This window comes from Dama dama, chromosome 11 (assembly GCF_033118175.1).
Source record: "Dama dama isolate Ldn47 chromosome 11, ASM3311817v1, whole genome shotgun sequence".
In the NCBI taxonomy this organism is placed as follows: Eukaryota; Metazoa; Chordata; class Mammalia; order Artiodactyla; family Cervidae; genus Dama; species Dama dama.
Window position 1 is genome coordinate 32,552,345 of NC_083691.1, and position 13,087 is coordinate 32,565,431.

General features: G+C 53.7%; 2 protein-coding genes across 4 annotated transcripts in view; one reads left to right on the forward strand and one right to left on the reverse strand.

The window, feature by feature from the left end:
* DRC1 (dynein regulatory complex subunit 1) overlaps positions 1 to 5,608 on the forward strand; it is a 30,780-nt gene extending 25,172 nt beyond the window's left edge. Inside the window, exons 13-17 of the mRNA XM_061156100.1 lie at positions 351 to 437; positions 2,492 to 2,640; positions 3,692 to 3,835; positions 4,213 to 4,315; positions 5,448 to 5,608. Of these exons, the coding sequence (XP_061012083.1) occupies positions 351 to 437; positions 2,492 to 2,640; positions 3,692 to 3,835; positions 4,213 to 4,315; positions 5,448 to 5,504 (540 nt within the window). The 3' untranslated portion in view covers positions 5,505 to 5,608. The remainder of the gene's footprint in view (positions 1 to 350; positions 438 to 2,491; positions 2,641 to 3,691; positions 3,836 to 4,212; positions 4,316 to 5,447) is intronic.
* Positions 5,609 to 6,962: 1,354 nt separating this feature from the next.
* The window catches only part of OTOF (otoferlin), a 90,582-nt gene continuing 84,457 nt past the window's right edge, over positions 6,963 to 13,087 (reverse strand). For all 3 annotated transcript variants that reach the window (XM_061154977.1, XM_061154975.1, XM_061154976.1), the window contains 6 exons: positions 12,708 to 12,796; positions 10,979 to 11,077; positions 10,580 to 10,821; positions 10,114 to 10,292; positions 9,928 to 10,028; positions 6,963 to 7,143 (listed from right to left, as the gene is read on the reverse strand). In XM_061154977.1, coding sequence (XP_061010960.1) covers positions 6,963 to 7,143; positions 9,928 to 10,028; positions 10,114 to 10,292; positions 10,580 to 10,821; positions 10,979 to 11,077; positions 12,708 to 12,796 — 891 coding nt within the window. The remainder of the gene's footprint in view (positions 7,144 to 9,927; positions 10,029 to 10,113; positions 10,293 to 10,579; positions 10,822 to 10,978; positions 11,078 to 12,707; positions 12,797 to 13,087) is intronic.

Sequence of the window (13,087 nt, forward strand, 5' to 3'; positions counted from 1 at the left end):
AATTGGCCTCAGAGTTGTGTCGGTGACTCCCATCCCACCCCTTCTTCGGCCAGCCCCTTTCTCATGGCCCAGCTCTCAGCCGTAGGTTCTCCCCTTCACCCCTAAACTCAGAGGCGTGTTCAGCTCCTTTTAGCATGCTCCTGCCTGCCAGGCCTGTATGGAGCTGTTCTGAGCGTTGTTTCTCTGTTCTGATGTGCGAGTCTACACTCACTGTGCTTTCCGGTGTTGAAAGGCCTGTTCTCTGGGCCTTGGTAGGGGCCAGGGAGACTGAAGGGAGCCAGCCCCTGCTCTTGGGAGCCTAGGGACTTCTTAATATGGTGTTTGAAGCAGTCATTCTATTTTTTCCTCAGGCCCTTGGAATTGAAAATGAAGATGACTTATATAAACTGGTTAACTTCTTCCTCAAATACCAAACTCATCATTCACCTCCCAGCCAGGTAAGGTGAAGTGTAATTAAAAAAAAAAGAGAGCATTAAAAATTCTCCTGGAATCCCCCAGAGGGACCTGCCACCTTTGACTAATACTTGTGATTCGGAAAGATCCCCTGAAGGGAATGGCAGCCTACTCCAGTATTCTTGCTTGGAGAATCCTGTGGACAGAGGAGCCTAGTGGGCTACAGACCATGGGGTTGCAAAGAGTTGGACATGACTGAGTGACTAGCACTTTCACACTGGGAGAAATAGTGGGGATTTTGTATCAAAACAGCTTTTAGCACTTCCCCTGGTGTTGTTACTTTTTGTATTTGTAAAGGCAAGGCTAGCTAGCCATCAGATCCTGTTCTTACATAAGCCCAAGGGGTCTTTTCCAGGACCTTCCTTCAAAGGCCTTAGCCACATGAGACCTGGGCTCACCAAATTCTGAATATTTTGATTCATAACACTTTCTTACAACTATCTTGATCATAATTGACTATTTTGAGGAAGTCATCATGTTACAAATTTGTGAAATTTTAATATTAATATAAAAATTAAAAACATGAATTAAAAAAAGCTTTTAGTATTTTTTAGTGTCACAGTGAGTATGAGTATCCTGATAATGCTTCCAGAAAGAGTTGGCTGAGGGGACAAAACTGAGAAGCCATAAGAAAAAATAAGGACAAACTGGCTGCGTCAAAAAAAAAAGTTCTGTAGATTAAAAATCGGTATAAGCAAAGTTAAGATATAGCTGACAGGAGGGAGAAATGTTTTTAATTCATATCACAGATAAGGGCTAATTTCAATATATAAAGAACTCTCATAAACCAATAAGAAAAACATCCACAACTCTGGAACAGACAAGGGATATGAACAAACACCTTTTAGAAGAGACATACAAATAACTTTAAAGCATATGAAAATATAATCAGGCTTTCTTATATTTAGAGAAATGCAAATTAAAAGGGCTCAAATTCAATTTTCACTTGTCAGGTTGGCAAAAATCCATAAGTTGGATAACAGAGAGTGATGGCTGAGGTTTGGGAAGCAGGCATGCTCATAGTTTACTGGTGTGAGTTTAAATTGTTGCAGCCTCTGTGGCAGACAGCTTGGTAGGATCAACTATAAAACTGTATAGTATACTTTAGCCTGTGCTCCTCTTCTAACATTTTATCCTATTGATGTACTCAATACAGTTGAAATGATGTGTTTATCATAGCTTATTCATCACAGCATTGTTTGAAATGACAGAAGATTGGAAATGATCCAGATTTCCATCATTAAAGAATCGATTAATATATGCTGCATCTACCCAATGCAGCTGTAAAAAAGAACAATGAAGTTCTTTAGGTATTTATGTGAAAAGCTCTCTAAGGTTTGTTGGTATGTGAAACTCTACTATGTATGTAGTAGAGTATCATTCATATGATATGAAATGGGAAGGAAAAGTGAAAGTGTGTGTGCTCATATGGATATATATTTCTTTGGAAGGATATATAAGAAACTGATAGTGTTGGTTTACTGGTGGGAAGTAAACTGATTGAACCGTGCAGCAGGAGTAGAAGAACTTTTTAAAATTAAAAAATTAAAATTTGAACTATGATCGAGAGGATATTTACATCATGTAAGCTTTATACATATCAATAAAATGAACACCTGTGAACTGGATACCAAACTAGAACATTATCACTGGTGTGTGTGTGTGTGTTTAATGCATGCCCAGCATGCATGATCTTAGTTCCCCAACTAGGGATTGAACTCAGGCCCCTACAGTGAAAGTGCTGAGTCCTAACCACTAGACCACCAGGGAATTCCCCCATTATCACTGTTATGAAGCTCCCTGTTTGCCTCTTCCTGGTCCCATCTTCCTTCTTCTCCACTCTTTTCCTTCATTCTCTCTTTCTTTGTGTGCATGTCTGCATCTTTCTTTTCCAAAACTTCTGTAACTTTCTGTAAATGTTTTCTCCGTTTTTCCTCTTTCTAGCTGTCTTCATACACTCATGCTTGCATGCCTCCAACCATAGTTGCCCTTGCATCTTTGTCCACACTGGTTCCTGGCATCTGTTTCCCCACTACAGGAGCCGCTGGATCTCAGAGCAGAGAAGGAGGGGAGCCTTGTGGATGGGAAGTCGCAGGAGAAGGAGCCCCCTCCTTCTCCCAAGCTCATCCACCCCAACGATGTCCTCAAGATTCTGGAGGCCTTTGTCATGGGTCTGAGGAAGCCCAAGTAGGCTGTGGTGCTGGAGGGCTTACCTGAGAAGTGGGGGGCAGGGGGAGCTGGATGGGATGGGAGCCAAGCAGATACCAGGGAGGGAAGAGGCTGCTGAGCTAGAACTTGGGGAAGTGAGTAGAGGATGTTCAGAAGGAGGGCGAGAAGAATCCATGGACATTGCAATGAAAGAGATAGATACAGAAGCAATTTGCATGTTTTCATTCATCATTCATTTATTTAATAAACATGTTGGGGGCTGCTGTGTATAGGCCCTGTGGGGAGAATACTTTGTGATCAGAATAGTGGTCAAAGCATGTGGAGGTGTCAGGCTACTCAGAGGGCACGTGGTCACCTTCATCTGAGACATCAGGGTTTTAGGAGGAGATGGCAGCAGAACTGGGTTTTCCTTGGTGGACAGAGTTGGGGGGAAGGGCATTTCAGGATGTCACAGTACAGGAAAAGACCTGCTTCAAGAATCATAACAGAGCGGTATGACTGGAGTGTCAAGGGTCTGGGGAATGAGACCGGCTTGGGTAGAGGAGCTAGGCTGGATCTTGAGAGCTTTATCCAAACTCCCCAAGGTCTTGGTCTTTACCCTTTGGTGGATCGGAGCCGGAAAATGATCTTAAGCCATGAGGGAGCCAGGAGCAGACTTGCATTTTAGAAAGATGGCTTTGGTGGCCAACTGATGCCTGATTCAGGGACCGTAGTGGGAAGGTTTGTCCAGGTGGGAGGGAATAGCTTGGATGAAGGCCATCCTGGGGGTGTGTGGAGAGGAGATAACAGGTTTTAAGAGCTGCTTTGGCTGTATCCGTGGAAGAGATGGACATAATAGTGAGCTATAAAGCCTGTAAGGTAAACTGATCGAGAGAAAGGGGGTGGATGACACTCCTTCATAACAGAGACAACAGCACCGAAAATCAGGAACCTTGATGGAGAAGCAGGTATTGTTTCTGAGGCTCTTCCATGATCGGATGAAGGTGACAGTAAGTCTGTGAGGGGCACTGCTTGGGGGCCCTGGGGACATCAGGTTGAGGGGAATGGTACCAGTGCTTTTGACCTTCAGGGACTCTTGGGTGCCAGTGAAGTTGCTGAAGGTTGTGCGAGATGACTCGAAGGACTCCGAGTACTGGAAGGCCCTGACCACGGTTATCCCTGCCACCACCGAGAACCTCTGGGATGCTCTGTATACAGCCTTGGAGAAATACCAGTGAGTGTGCATGCCATGGCTCAGGAGAAGGAGGGCAGGCAGGGCAGGCCCAGGGCTGGCAGGTAGGAGAAGCACCCTGCTTGGAGCGGCCACCTTTGCCGCCTCCCTGTCCCAGGAACTCTTGGAGAGTAAAACTGCTTTTGGCAACTCAGGTGGGGGGCCGTGTAGTGTTGGGGGATCGAACCGTCCGGCTCTGCCCTCCCTGTTTTGTTCCGGGTGGCCTGGCTCCTTCAGGCCTGGAGGGCTGCCTTGGTGGGCGAGGGTTCTGGGGTCCTCATTCACCTCCAACCAGAATAGAAGAGCAGAGATCCTGGCTCCGACTTGATTGAGAATGGAGGAGTATTCAATGGGCCTCTTATCAATTTTTCTGCCCAAAGCCTCGTCCTGACCCAGAGGGCTGAGCTGCTGATAGAAAACAGTTCTCTGGAACGGCAGAACACAGAGCTCCAGCAGCTGCTGCAGCAGTATCTCGACACCAAGGTGGGTCCTGGGAGGGGGGGCAGGACACTGGGGTGCCGGGGTGGGGGGCAGCAGCGGGACTGGCGGAGACGCTGGAGGAAGTGAGGCGTCCCCTCCTCACCACCTCCAGAGGCAAGGGAACTTTGAGATGCAGGCTGTCATAGTATCACTTTGACGCCCATATAGTTTTTGGCACCAGATGCTTGTTGGATGGCTCTGCGAGGCAGGGATCAAGCCAGCGCTGGCCTCACAGCTTACAGAGCCCTTCCACAGGAATTTTCTTCTTTGGTCCTAACAGCTGGTCTGTGAGGTGGACAGGGTGGGAGTGATTCTCCCGCTTTCACAAAAAGGAGGATCAAACCGCAGAGCCTCTGTCACTTGCCCAGAGCTCCGGCTCTTCCCGCTCTGCCAGCTCCGGGGGTCTGGCCTGCGATGTGACACCAGGAAAGGGGGCTCCAACCGAGGCAGATGTTCCCCCCGGCCCCCTACGCAGACCTGCTCCAGGGACAGCTGGGGTGACTTCCCCGTGTCCTAGCAGGAGGCGGATCTCATGGTCTGCTCCACTGGGAAGAGCCCATTGGCAGTGCAGCCGCTGGCTCTGCTCTGCTCCTGTGGGATCCTTCACGTGGCACTTAAGGGTGAAACATGGGGCTGGGCGTACCTCCTGAGTCATCAACTGAGGCCAGCCACACGCCAGGCCCTGGGGATGTGTGGCCTGTGGGGGTCTGAGGCCCCCGGCCACACCTGAGCAGGGCATGCAATGAGCCTGGGAGTCACGATGGCCTCTTGGGCCAAGACAGGACTCAGGCGTTTGGGAACCATAGGGGGCCACCCTTCCTTCGACACTACAGTGGACAAAAGGCTGGGGAAGAGCATGGAAGAACGAGGCCAGATGGGCCGGTGAAGCGGGGAGGTGCGGGTTCTAGAAAATGGATCAGAGGGGACGGTTAAGCGCATTACTAGAGGCTGGTGTGCTGGAGCAGAAGTCAGGCAAGGAGCCCAGGACTCGGCTTCTGAAGAAGGCAGGGTGCGTGCAGGCTGGCCCAGGAGACGGAAAGACGTCTTTGGGGAAGAAGTGCTCCTAGAGACCTGGAGGCCTGTTGGCAGGTGGACCCTGGGGGAAGGGTAATGACCATTACTCTCTCTTTTCCAGATAAACTCTGAACTGCAAGTTCCTCCGACTCAGGTGTTCCGGGTCCCCACAAAATAGAGCCAGACCTTGAAAAGCCTGTCGCAGTAGGGCTGACACTGGTATCACTATTGGTGTGGGAGGCAGTACCCCCTGGGGGCTTCCTGGGGCCCACTCCCTGCGTTTTCCAGACCTGTTGTTGTCGGACCTGTTGAAATAAGGTGCTGAGAGGAGTTACTGGGATTCGACAGTCCTGATTAAAGTCTTAAAAAAGTTGTGTCTGAATTGCTTTAAAGAGCAATCCCTACCTGACACCTCTGTGTCATGAGGGGACTTTGTCCCTGGCTTCAGACTGGTTTGAGAACAGGCGCGCAGCTGCTGGCCGAGACTGTGGCTCAGGTCTCCCTTCTTGCTTCCGGGAACAGGCGGTGCCTGGGAGCTCTGGGCCATTTCTGGGTCTATGCCTTCAGACTGTCACTAAGAGTGCTTTAGTGAGCTTTTGGGGCCCCTGGGTCCACCAGGTTGTGCCCCTGGGCTGAGGTGTGACATTCCCCCCGGGGCAGCCTGGGCAGGCAGCCCTGTACCGCAGGCCCCCCTTGAACCCTGGGTCACAAGGTGCCCCCTCCAAAGGGGCCCAGCCTGTGCTGAGCTTGCCAGCCGACCCTGTGCATCCCTCCCCCACAGTCCCCCCACCTGACCCACTGCAGACTTCTCAGCTCAGGGTTTGATTTCTTTTATTAAGAGAAAAATCACCACTCGAGAGAGGAAAAACAGCCAAGAGAAACTCAGCTCACACAGGCGGCGGTGGGGGCGGGGGTGGGCAGCCCTTCAAGTGCAAACTCCAGGCAGCCCCCGGGGACTGGAAGCTCAAGCTCAGCAGGGGCCAGGCAGGTGGGTGGGGTACAGGGTTCACTGCCAGTGTGCTGGCTTGCCAGGGCTAGTCTGGGCAGAGGAAGCACTGGGAGGCCATCAGAACCTGCAGGCTGGGCGGGGACTGGGCTTGTGCACCCAGAGGGCGGCTGCCTGAATAGAGTGGAGTGGCCTGGGGAAGCAGCCACCTGGCAGGATTCCTTGAAGGGATCTGGGCTCACTTCTGCAAGATCAAGATGGCGGCTGCTCTTGCAAGATTATGTCTGGGGAGGGGGAGGGTAATGCTGCTTGCTCATTGATTCTTTTTAAAGCCCTGGGCGCGGTCCATGACATGATTCTCTTGATTCTCCATTAATTTCATTAAAGCTTTAGCGCTCTGCTGGAAGGCCTGGGGAGGATTTCTGGTGGCTTCCTCTGGCAGGTGGGGCAGGCTCTGGCACTTTCCCACGCTCCCCACCCTGCAGGTAGGGATGAGATGGGCAGGACCAGGCCAGCAGTAGGCTTGGGGTGGGGCAGACAGGCAGGGTTGTGGGGGCGGGGGGGGAGGGGAGGTTGCATCACCGGCCCAGACAGCAGGAGGAATGCCTCTGGGACTGAAGGCCTCTGTGCCAGAGGCGGGGCAAATGCACAGGCCCAGGAGGGGAGCTGTAGGGAGGGCCTCCAGGGCCTTCATGCCCCCAAGAGCTTCTTGACCATGTAGCCTGGGAGGCTGTAGAGGAAGAGCGCCAGCATGAGCAGTCCCAGCAGCGCCAACACGATCTTGATGATGAGCCACTTGTACCGCGTGCAGATGAGGTACTTGATGGACTTGAGGGGGTTGAGGAACCAGACGAAGGCGGTGTCGGGCCGGCTAGGGAGGGAAAGCCTCGGTCAGGGGAGTGGCACCTCCAAGACACCCCATCCCCACAGCCCTTCTAGACCCCAAGAGTGGTCCCTTCACGGTCCCAGTCCCCAGAGTACTGAGTGCTGGAGGCAGGGTTTGAGCCCATCTCTTAGCTCCAGCTGTGGTGTTGGAGAAGACTCTTGAGAGTCCCTTGAACAGCTAGGAGATCCAACCAGTCCATCCTAAAGGAAATCAGTCCTGAATATTCGTTGGAAGGGCTGATGCTGAAGCTGAAACTCCAGTACTTTGGCCACCTGATATGAAGAACTGACTCATTGGAAAAGACCCTGATGCTGGGAAAGATTGAAGGAGGGAGAAGAAGGGGATGACAGAGGATGAGATGGTTGGATGGCATCACCAACTCAATGGATATGAGTTTGAGTAAACTCCGGGAGTTGGTGATGGACAGGGAGGCCTGGTGTGCTACAGTCTGTGGGATGACAAAGAGTCGGACACAACTGAGCAACTGAACTGAACTGAACTTAGCTCCAGCAAATTCTGCCTGCATTCCCCGTTCTCTTTGCAGAGAACAGCAGTTGTCCCAGCTGCTCCCGAGGCCTAGATGACATTTTTGGCAGCTGGGCAGCTACCCCTTGACCCAACACTTGCAGTGAGGGCAGGTCAGTGCTGGAGAAGGCTGTTGCAGGCAGTTCTGGTTATTACAATAGGAAGCTCCCCTACTGAGCTGTTCATTGTGGATGGTCTAGTACTTGCTGTGTGTTCACAGTGAGATTTGTGTTTCCAACCTCTTCCCCCTTTAGGCTTCTGTCCCCACCAGGCCCTACCAGGGGTCTGAAGATCCCCAGGGTGGGGTACATGCCACCCTCACCTCTGACCTGCCCACCATCAGGGCTGGATCACTACTATACCTTCTTCAGGGCCATCTAGCCAAAAAAGGGCTTGTTGAGCTTACATTCTGTTGACTGTGTGACAAGAACAATAGATTCTATAAAATGTCCAGATAGAAAATCAAAGTACTGAACATGCTTCTTCAAACTCTTCCTGCTCCTGGGGGACATAGACCACACCCTCCAGAGCCAATCAGTGCAGGCAGGGCTGCAGGCCGGGGGTTGTGGGCAAGGGCACCTAGTTTCCAGTCCCAGTGGTGACAGGCAAGTGAGGCATGTCTTAGAGCCTTGGATTCCTCACTTGTACCATGGGGTTAATAGCAGACCCCACCTCCGGGGTTGGTGAAAGGGTGATGTGAGAAGGTGCATGAGAAATTTTGGCACCGAGCTGAGCTCCCCGTAGGCTGGTTACCAAGATGACTGAATGCTGTGGAGCTACTCACTGCCATGCAGGGCAGGAAAGGGCTCGGGTTGGGAGGAGGATGCTGGTAGAATCTATTCAGGGCTGGATGGCTGATCTCAGTCAAAGCCTTTCCCCTTTCCTGTCCATAACTCAGCTGCTTTCTGCCAATAGCACTGGGTTCGATTCTGACCAGGATGTCACTGGGAGAAGAGGTGGTGTTGTGCAAAGGACACTGGATGGACCATTTGAAAACCAAGGCTGAGTCCTAGCTCTGCCCTGATTTACTAGGCGGTGACCTTGGACAAGTTCCTTTTCCTCTCCGGCCTCATATGTAAACATGCAAGACAGTCATTTGCAGTTCTGAGTCTAGGATACCACTTGAAAGCTTCAAAGTTGCTGTCTGCACTGTCCTTGTGTGTGCACTCTGTGTGTGTGTGTGTGTGTGTGTGTGTGTGTGTGTGTGTGTGCACGCACGCGCGCCACATGCTGGCCAGCTCATAGCCCTAGGTCCAGGAGGAAGGGAGGGTATGAGGCCCAGGAGGCTTTGGGCTCAGACCCCAAGGATCTTCTTGACCAGGTAGCCAGGCAGAGTAGAGGAAAAGGGCAAGGAGGAGAAGCAACCAGTGATACATGCATCACACGAAGTAGTGGGCAGACTTGAGAGGGTTCAAGAACCAGATGAAGCTTGTGTCGGGCTGGTTAGAGCAGCGACAGGAGCAGAGGGGGCACCGAGGAGGGACACAGAGGATGAGGGCTGGGGTGTGGCGAGGGCCCCTGGCCAAGATGAAGGTGACTCTCAGCTGAGTACACAGTTCTAGGTACCCCCCTCCCCCAGCCATCAAGGCTGCCTGGGGCCCCAAAGTCCACCAACTGCAGCTGTTTACCTTTGTCAAAAACTGTGTGCTTAGTCACTCAGTCATGTCTGACTCTTTGTGACCCTAAGGACTGTAGCCTGCCAGGCCCCTTTGTCCATGGGGATTCTCCAGGCAAGAATACTGGAGTGGGTTGCCACTCCCTCCTCCAGGGGATCTTCCGAACCCAGGGATGGAACCTAGGTCTCCTGCATTGCGGGCAGATTCGTTACCGTCTGAGCCACCAGGGAAGCCCAAGAAAACTGGAGTGGATAGCCTATCCCTTGTCTAGGGGAACTTCCCAACCTAGAAATCGAACCAGAGTCTTCTGCATTGCAGGTGGATTCTTTACCAGTTGAGCTACCTGGGAAGCCCCTGTCAAAAAGTAGGAAGAGCATTCAACTCAGCTCAATAGAGCCTTCCCTGTACTATAGCCCGTGTTCTGGCCTCAGAGGGAGGAGGTGGATCCTGGGGGGAAAGGGAGGAGGGAGGAGGCTCTCCTGCAATGAGGCTGTGGCCCAGGAAGGGTCAGAGAGGGCAGAGGTGCCCACAGAGTGGGGGCAAGAAGACCAGAGGTTCTGGCATCTCCTTCCTGTTCCTGTGCCCCTAGGGACCAATGTGGCAGGGGACTGGCATGCAGGGCACTCACTTGGGTTTCTCTAGGGGATCAGGTTCATTGCGGGCCAGGCCCACGGGATTCTTTTCCGCCTCCTCGGCAGTGAGTAGATGCAACTCTGCTTCCACTTTGCCCTGCAGAGAGGAACAGAATGGTGCCGGCGCCCGGGAAAGGTGCCAGGCCCTCCCCTGCCCCCTGCCCAGCAGTGGTGAGGCCCACCGTGAGCTCAAACTCGTCATTCTCATTGCGGGCTAGAAGGGGCCACCAGCCTTTGACGCGCTTCTGCTTGAAGATGGAAACCAGAGGCACATCCACCTCCCCCGTGGCCATCTCCATGGTGCACTGCTTGGCTGTTTTTGCGCCTCGAGGGAAGCGATTCAGGTCCAGCTCGATGGCCCCTGTGACAACCCAAGTCAGCTCCTACACTGGATCCGACTGACACTGGGTCCCCCCACCTGGGCTGAGCTCACCCTGCCCCTGCCTCCCCCTCCCCCGCCCCCGCCGGAGCATCACCTGCTCCAGACCTGCGACCACACCCGGGGTGGGGGCTCTCTCCACCCACAGCACTGCCCCCCCCCCCTCCGTCCTCTTTCTCCTCTCCTGCCTTCCAGAAAGGTGGGCTTGCCCAGCTCAGCTCCCCCTCCCACCCAGGGGACCTCTCACTGCTCTGGTCCCAGCCCCGCACCCAGGAAGTCGTCGGCAGAGAAGTGGTCGGCGTCCCAGATCTGCAGCGTGAGCCGCGCGGGGATCTTGTATTCGGTCTCGTCCCAGGAGAACATGGACTCTTTCTTGGAGATGACAATCTTCTCCTCAGCAGCCAGGTAGTCGAACGGGAACAGGTAGCGCCAGTTGAAGTTGCCCTCGCCCGTGAGGGAGTGATAGTGGACGTCTGTGTCCTGCTTGTCCTCCTGCTGGCCCTTCAGCCACCTGGGGGGCATCACACGCTCTAGACCTGCAACCGCATCCGGGGTGGGGGCTCTCTCCACCCACAGCACCCACCCTGTCCTCTCCCTCCTCTCCTGCCTTCCATGAAGGTGGGCTTACCCAGCTCGGCCCCCCTCCCACCCAGGGACCTCTCACCCACCCCCGCACGAAAATGTCGCTGGACTTCTCCCCAGTGAAGAAGTCATCATCTTCCAAGACCACCTCATCTGTGTTCCACACGATGACCCGCAGCTCATACCTGGGTGGGTTAGGGGCAGATTAGTGGTGTGGTGGTGGGGGTTACCAGGCTGGGGTTGGAGATGAGGTGACCGGGACAAGTCCTGGGGACTTGGGATGGGCATGGGGCCTGGGCCAAGCTGGGGCTGAGAGAGCCGATGTGGGGAGAAATTGAGGGGTTGGGGAGACGTGGGGGGCCCAGGGTCAGAGGAGAAGGTCGCCCAGCTAGCATGGTTATTGAGAGAAGAGCCAGGCAGGGTGGAGGGGGACGCGGAGAGCCAGTTGGGCTAGAACGCCAGGACCCAAAGCACAGTCCTCCTGGATAAGGGGGAGCAGACTCAGGTCTCAGGAAGGCTGCCCAGAGAGGGGCAGGGGCTGGTTTCTCGGGGCGTGGCTGAAGCGAGGCTTGGAGAGTCAGGAATCCCCCCTCCCCAGAGGTCTGAAGCTCCATTGAAGTTCTAATAGAAATTTACATTTAAGCCCAGCAGCTGGCAGTGGATCACCCTGGAATCTGATTTCCTTTACATCCTTGCCCCCAAAGGGGATTTTCCTCCTGAAGCGTAATTGTCATGATAAATGAGGTAGTTCCATCTCTACCTTTAGGAGTGAGGTTGAGTCAATCTCTAAAAATCGACTGCAATGGCTCGTGCTGGACTTGACGCCCCTGGACTGCAAGTCCTGGAGATACAGCGGGTTGTGGTGCCCCCTGGTGGCGAGCCATGGAACAGCTCACTCAGGGTCCCACCTGGAGGCTGGGCCAGGCAGAATTAGCTGTTTTTGTTTAGTTGCTAAGTCGTATCCGACTCTTTTGTAACCTCGTCGACTATAGCCTGCCAGGCTCCTCTGTCCATGGGATTTCCCGGGCAAGAATGCTGGAGTGGGTAGCTATTTCCTTCTCCAGGGGATCTTCCCGACCCAGGGATCGAACCCACGTCTTCTGCGTTGGCAGGCGGATTCTTTATCACTGAGACACCTGGGAAATCCCACCAGGCAGAATGGGCTTTATGACTGGTGGGGTCCAGTGTGAAATGGAAATGTGGGGCTCTAATTGCAGGCACCAAGTCCAGTGCTGACAGTGGCTTGGTCCGGCCACTTTACAGATGGGAAAACTGAGGACCGTGCAGGAAAAAGTGACCTGGCCAGAGTCAACTAACAGAGGCAGGTGGCTTGGCTCATGATCCAGCGTTCTGGCTACTCTCCCACCCTCCCTCCCATTCTGGGCACTTACCCTTGAACATCTCATCAGTTTTAAATAAAACTTGGCAGAGCTGCATGGCAGCCTCGAGTGGGAACCACTTTTATCAGGGGGGCAGAGCAACTCTCAGGGGTTCTGTGTCTTGTGGATGTGTGGGGGGGAACCCAGAAGGGATGCTGCCTGCGTGTGCGTGGAGGAGTGGGTCTGTGAGGACAGAGCCTTCGGGGAGAGTGTCAGTGTGAACCCGTGGCCCTTGCAGGCCACACAGTGGGGGTGTGACCCCTTGCCTCAGCAAGGGGACCTCCCCAGGGCAGCCCCCACAGCCCTCTTCGTGGGGAGCTCTGTTCCCCCAACAAGGCCACGTGAGACTGACTAAGGTAACCTGGGCCTGGAGGCTCCTGCAGAAAGGACGCATTGGGGAGCAGGGAGGGAAGGGCGCTGGCCCCGAGCAGCTCACTTCTTGGGCTTCCGAGGGGAGATGTCCAGAGGTGTCCCGGGGGCTGGCATGTCCATGGGAAACATGTCCACCCACAGCTCCAGGCGGCCCTGAGGAAGGGGGTGTGGCACGTCTCATGACTCCTTCCTCTGCCCAGCAAGGCTAGCCCTCCTCTCCCTCCCCACCTGTGTTCTGGCAGGACTCATCAGTTTTCATTCTTGGATGCCAGCAATCCCTATGATGTCACCAACAGCCAGTTGCAGCTTCTGACGGAGATTACCCTAGGTTTCCACCAGAGGTGATGTGATTCTCACTCAAAGCCAAGACACGAGCCCTGGTAGTTTCGGTGAAGGGCATGGTGTGTGTGTGTGTGTGGGGCGCCTGATACTTCCGGGGAAGCA